The sequence below is a fragment of the Microtus ochrogaster genome, chromosome 15 (assembly GCF_000317375.1).
Source record: "Microtus ochrogaster isolate Prairie Vole_2 chromosome 15, MicOch1.0, whole genome shotgun sequence".
Lineage (NCBI taxonomy): Eukaryota > Metazoa > Chordata > Mammalia > Rodentia > Cricetidae > Microtus > Microtus ochrogaster.
Window position 1 is genome coordinate 3,943,922 of NC_022017.1, and position 6,079 is coordinate 3,950,000.

Below are 6,079 nucleotides of genomic sequence, written 5' to 3' on the forward strand. Positions count from 1 at the left end.
CCATCCATCCATCCACCCATCCATCCACCCACCCATCCATCATCCATCCATCCATCCATCCATCCACCCATCCATCCATCCATCCACCCATCCATCATCCATCCATCCATCCATCCATCCATCCATCCATCCATCCATCCACCCATCCAGGCAAGCAGTCTACCATCCTGCTGCATCCCCAGTCTTAGATTCCTATTCTTGTCTGATTTATGATATTATAGCTTTTGTCTCATTGTTGCTTGCTGTGATGAGGTTTCCTGGCAGGGCACCTCAATTCCTGAATTGACCAAGTCAGAGGAGGTGAAAGCTTGCAGTTCCTGGAACATTCTTTCGGAAGCTCAGAGAAACCGCCCTTTTTGAACAGCAGAGAAAAACTGAGTGGCCTGAGGAGCTGCCGTGACCCTACAGTGTGACAACGATGTGCCCGGTTTTCAGGGATTTTACACTTTTAGGACTTGCCCCTTCCCAGGCCTCTGAAAACAGGACAGTTCGGTCACTGTCTGAGCCTAGGACAGCGGCTATTTTTTCTCAGCTCTGGCTTTTCCATCCATGACATACATTTGCTTCAGCTGCTATATGACAGACCACAGTGTCATGTAGAGCCTGACATACCCTTCCACAGATGTGGGAAGACAACACCTCCCTTCCTGGTGCGGCCCAGGGCTCTCCAGCCTCCTAGGCGTTACTAGCAGCACTCTGGGAGCTGCCCCACGGGCCAGGGAAGGCTACCAGCTGGCCCAAGACTATGCAGAAGTAGAGCATGGGGCTGCAGACTGGATGCTCCGGTCACCCTCCACACACACCAGGCTCACTCCTGTCCTTTTTTTCTCTCAATGTCACCTAAAGTGAAGTCGCTGCCCGGGATCCCTCCGAGTCCTGCCCCAGCCATTGCCACCTTCAGCCAAGCCCCAAGCCAGCCTCAGGCATCACAGACCCTGACGCCACTGGCCCTACAAACTGCCCCCCAGGTAAGGGCCACATCTGGGAACCAGACAGAGGGCAGTGGGCAGGAGCAAGCATGGGGTGGCCATGGGGTTGGAAACCGCATGAGGCAGGGCAGGACGGAGGCTGTGGCTTGAGGGAGGAAATCGCCCACTTAGGTATCCCAGGCTCCCTCTGCCCCAGATCAGGGAAGAGGATGTGTGGGTTGCTGCTGGACAGCTTCCCTGGGTCCAGAGGGGATTAGGGTTAACTCTTTCCTGGGAGAATTTGTGCTTATCTGATGATGAAATGAATAAGCACCCATGTCCGCCCCTTCAACAGAGGAAGAGTTAATGGATTGCCCAGTCTTCAGTTAAGTTATAATACTGCCCAACCAATGAAGGGGCCTATAGAATCCCACAGGCCAGCAGAGCCTGAGTGACCTCTGCTCGTGCACTGACCTCCAAGGCTTCTAGCCATGGTGTCCCCCATTAGAACCTCTTGGAGGCCTTTGTGGGCCCTTGACCACTTGGGAGCAGCCTATGGTCCCCATTCCCTGGCCGCAAAACAGTGGGTGCACTAAATGGCCAGCTCTGAAAACACACATACAAGTGACATTACACAGACTGAGCAGGTTGTACTTAGGGCTTTGGGAACACACACACACACACACACACACACTAATAAAAAAACGAGGCCATATGAAAGAGAGTAAGGAGCTGAATAATGGAGACTTTGGAGAGAGGAAAAAGAAGGGGAAATGATATGATTGTTTTCTAATCTCAAAAACTAAAGAAAACAATGAGAAAGAACAAACACTTCGCCCCGGGGAAGGTCTAAGAGGCAGCACACTGCAGGGGGCCGTGCACCCTGACCCTTAGAGACAGGGCCAGGCCTTTTCCTGGGCGCCTCTCTGCAGGCAGGATAGTCTGGTCCAGACAACGTGGGTTAGGCCTTCGGCTGGGGCTGCTCTTGCTTTCCTCTGGCCTTTGTCCCCCTGCCCTCAGAATGCTTGCTTATGCTCAGCTGGGTCCAAGAGGCCCCTCGTTTGCGCTGTGGATGTTGATTTTTTTTTTTATTTTTTCTTTTCTTTTTGAAATCTTGTTTGCTTTTGCAGGTCTTGACTCAGGAAAACTTAGCCACAGTTCTGACAGGAGTTGTGGTTCCGGCAGGGGCGGTTACTCAACCTCTTCTTATCCCCATCAGTATTGCAGGTCAGGTGTCTGGGCAGCAGGGGCTGGCCGTGTGGACAATCCCTACAGCAGCCGTGGCTGCCCTCCCTGGACTGGCCGCTGCGTCTCCTACCGCGGCAGTCTTCAAGCCACCGTTAGCTGGGCTCCAAGGTAACGGCAACTCTCCCCAGGACTGCACCGGGCCCCCACCACCCTACACTGCCACCCCTGCACGTGTGCTTACCATGTTGGACTCAGAGCCTGCAGTCCATTTGGGGTAACAACCCTGGATTCTGGATCCAGTGTCATAGGCACCCAGCCACAGAGCCGCTGCACCGCCTCGGGACCCTAGGCCAGGACACCAGGCTGGACAGCAGGCCTGTCTTCCTGCAACCAGCTGCTTGAGACTGCCCCCTCCCCCCACCAGCATTCACCCCATGACCAGCAAGACGGACCGCAAGAAGAGTCAACATCTGGTTCTCGAACCTACATGTCTGCTGACCCAAGGGAGGGGGGATAAGAGATGCTGGCATGTGTCAGCCCTTCAAGAATCAAGGGAATTGCAGCTGCCCCACGCCCAGTGCCCCCAGTGTCCTGTCAGTTTCGTACCAGATCCCTTGGGACTGGAACCAAGCCAGGTCACGGCTCGGCCCTTGAGCGCCTCTGTCTCTGCCTTGCTCCATAGCAGCTGCTGTGCTGAACACCGCTCTCCCGACACCTGTACAAGCTGCCCCACCAGTCCAGGCCTCCTCGCCCACCCAACCCCGGCCACCAGCTCAGCCCCAGACGCTGTTCCAGACCCAGCCACTGCTACAGACCACGCCTGCCATACTCCCACAGCCCACTGCTGCCACCGTCACCGCCCCTACCCCGAAGCCAGTGGACACCACTCCACAGATCACCGTCCAGCCTGCCGGCTTCGCGTTTAGCCCAGGGATCGTAAGCTGCTGCCCTCACCCAGGGCTCCGAGGGATGGACCAAAGCTTGGGCCAAGGGTGGAACTTCCCCCACAGTGGAGGACCAGCCCCTTGAATACAGCCATTTCTGATGCATCAGCAAAGATGGGCTCCCTCTGAGGTTTTCTCTTTGCACCTGTCAGCCTGTCCTACCCAGACTAAAGCAAGCAACAACTGGGGAAACACTCCAGACGGAACTGCTGGACCAGCCTTGGGGGTGGGGCACGCAGGAGCAGCTCAGCTTCATGCTGGCATCTATCCTGTGTGGCTCTTGGTTTGGGAGCAGAGAATCAGGCATGACTTGGGGGCACTTTTGTTCTTCTAGTCTGGTCTTCTGCCCTCCCAGACTTAACTGGAAAAAGTAGAAGTCAGTGTTCTGTGACTGCCCCTCCCCGGTTCCCCGCTGTCCCCGTACTTGTCTCTCTAGCCTTGACTATTTAGCCAGTGGACACCCTCACCGCTCGAAAGCCTCATCCCTCTTTCCTCTGTCTGGTCTTTCTTGCCCCTTGGCCTCTGAGCAAGGCTCTTCCTCTACCCACAGATCAGTGCTGCCTCCCTTGGGGGACAGACCCAGATCCTGGGCTCCCTCGCTGCGGCTCCAGTCATTACCAACGCCATTCCCAGCATGCCGGGGATCAGCAGTCAGATCCTCACCAATGCTCAGGGACAGGCAAGTGAGAGCAGGGCTGAGGGGCGGTGGCTGTGGGCGGCTGGCTAGGAAGGGCTGAGGACGTGGTCTTAGCAGGGCGTCGGGCTGCTGCTGACAGCCTACGTGAGTCCAGGAGAGGGTGTAGTCTCCACTCCACCCTGCCAGTGCTGGCTCTAGTGGGGGATTTTATCCACACAGTTCCCGCTTTGTGGTCGGGCCTCACGCTCCGTGCTGTCTCATGTATTGTGTCACTGAGTACAGACCTGTCCAGGGATCTTTTGTTTTATGGGAGAGAAGGGTAAAAAATTCAGAACTACTAAACCCCACAGCTAACATGTGCTAGACTAGCAGAGAGTTTCCAGTTCTCTGATATACAAAAAACCCTTCACCTGCCCCATCCCAGCTCTAGGGACAGCAAAGAAAGGAAGGCCTTGGGTGTGAGTCCTGTACTCTGCCTGTTGAAGAAGCGGAGGCCAGAATACCTAAGCAGCTTCTCAGAGTTAGTCTCTTTGCCTGCAACTGTGGGGATTTGAGTTGGTGATCCTGGATGCCCCACACCCCTCAAATTTGGGGACCATGCCTTATTTTCTCCAGGTTATTGGAGCACTTCCTTGGGTAGTGAACTCGGCTAGTGTGGCCACACCGGCACCAGCACAGAGCCTACAGGTCCAAGCTGTGACACCCCAACTCTTGCTGAATGCCCAGGGCCAGGTGATTGCAACCCTAGCCAGCAGCCCCCTGCCTCAACCTATGGCTGTCCGGAAGCCAAACACACCGGAGTCCCCTGCTAAGAGTGAGGTACCAGGGCTGGGGGTATGGATGGGCACGGGAAGGCAATACTGTGTAGCATGGCTACTTCCCTCGAAAACTTCTGGGAGAACAAAGCGCCTCTCAAAGTGAGGACCCCCCCCCCCCACAGCAGAAGGCTTATATAAGTTCACACATATCCCGCCCAGGGAAACAGCTCCCATTCTCAGGCCGCTACATACCGCAACATGTGTCTGTGCCCACGGAGGTCCGAGAGCACGGGAAATGAGTGAGCACAGCAGATTGGACTCTAGAAAAGCTAGAAAAGCCCTGGGTTGTGAATTCTGTACCCCACACACTGGGCATCTTGACTCTTCTTTGTTTCCATTTTAGAAGAGATTTTGAGTGCCCGTTATGTTCCAAATGCTAAGGATGCAAGGATGACTGGGATTGCTTGCTCCCTAGGACGCCTTAGGTATGAGGGAGACATGTATAAGGACTGTAGAACCCCACAAATGAGCCCCGACAGGCTGGGGTCAGGACAGCTCCAGAGAGGAAGAATGAGTTGAATGTAGCGTGTGTTGTCCCTGGGAACTGGACAAGCATGCAGCCAGAGTGGGGTCTCTGTCTTGTGCACTGTGGTCTCCTGTAGGGGTCTGCAGGACGAGTTCCTAGATACGCTCTCATTAGGCCCACGATTGTCTAATGCTATATGTTTGCCTCCAAGAAACTTGTAAATGACCCTTAGCCTCATCTGGAAGGGAGTGGCTATAAGAATTCCTACTTCTGCTGGGTGGTGGTAGCGACACCTTTAACCCCAGCGCTTGGGAGGCAGAGGCAGATGGATCCCTGAGTTTGAGGCCAGCCCTGGTGTACAGAGTGAGTTCTAGGGCAGCCGGGGCTGCACAGAGAAACCCTGTCTCAAACAAAAAAAGGGAGAGAGAGAGAGAGAACAAAAAAGGCTTAAGTTTGGGGGCTGGAGAGAAGGCTCAGCAGTTAAGAGCACTGGCTGTTCTCCCAGAGGACCCAGGTTCAATTCCCAGCACCCACATGGCAGCTCACAACTGTTTGTAACTCCAGTTCCAGAGGACCTGGCTTCCTCACACAGACATATATGCAGGCAAAACACCTGTACACATAAAGAAAAAAAGGACAAACAAAACAAACCAGAATTCCTACTTCTGCCATGCATGGTGGTACACATGTGTAATCTCAGCCTGGGCTATGTAGGGAGTTCAGCTTGCATTATGAGATCCTGTCTTAAAACACAAAAACAAAAATAAGACAAAAATCCTCTCCAGTGTTTATGAATATTAGACCAAAGAACTGATACTCTGGTGTACGGTTAGCTTGTGACGGTAGTGCTGACCCTCATCATGGCAGGAGCTGCTGCCAGGCTCTCAGTGGCTGACAGCTGTGCTTCTTAGACCCGGACCCAACTGACAGATGTGCTTTTTAGGCCCGCCCCCAACTGACAGATTGACAGGTGTGCATCTTAGACCCACCCCAAACTGACAGATGTGCTTCTTAGACCTGCTTCCTAACTGGCAGATGTGCTTCTTAGACCCACCCCCAACTAACAGATGTGCTTCTTAGACCCGCCCCCAACTGACAGATTGACAGGTGTGCATCTT

At 54.2% G+C, this 6,079-nt stretch overlaps 1 protein-coding gene across 6 annotated transcripts in view; it reads left to right on the forward strand.

The window, feature by feature from the left end:
* The window catches only part of Pou6f1 (POU class 6 homeobox 1), a 24,705-nt gene that overhangs the window by 11,651 nt on the left and 6,975 nt on the right, over nt 1-6,079 (forward strand). For 4 of the 6 annotated variants that reach the window (XM_013348719.2, XM_026782619.1, XM_013348718.2 and 1 more), the window contains 5 exons: nt 847-968; nt 2,039-2,264; nt 2,779-3,032; nt 3,591-3,719; nt 4,293-4,496. In XM_013348719.2, the coding sequence (XP_013204173.1) occupies nt 847-968; nt 2,039-2,264; nt 2,779-3,032; nt 3,591-3,719; nt 4,293-4,496 (935 nt within the window). The remainder of the gene's footprint in view (nt 1-846; nt 969-2,038; nt 2,265-2,778; nt 3,033-3,590; nt 3,720-4,292; nt 4,497-6,079) is intronic. The other 2 variants (XM_026782622.1, XM_026782621.1) reach the window with 2 other exon arrangements.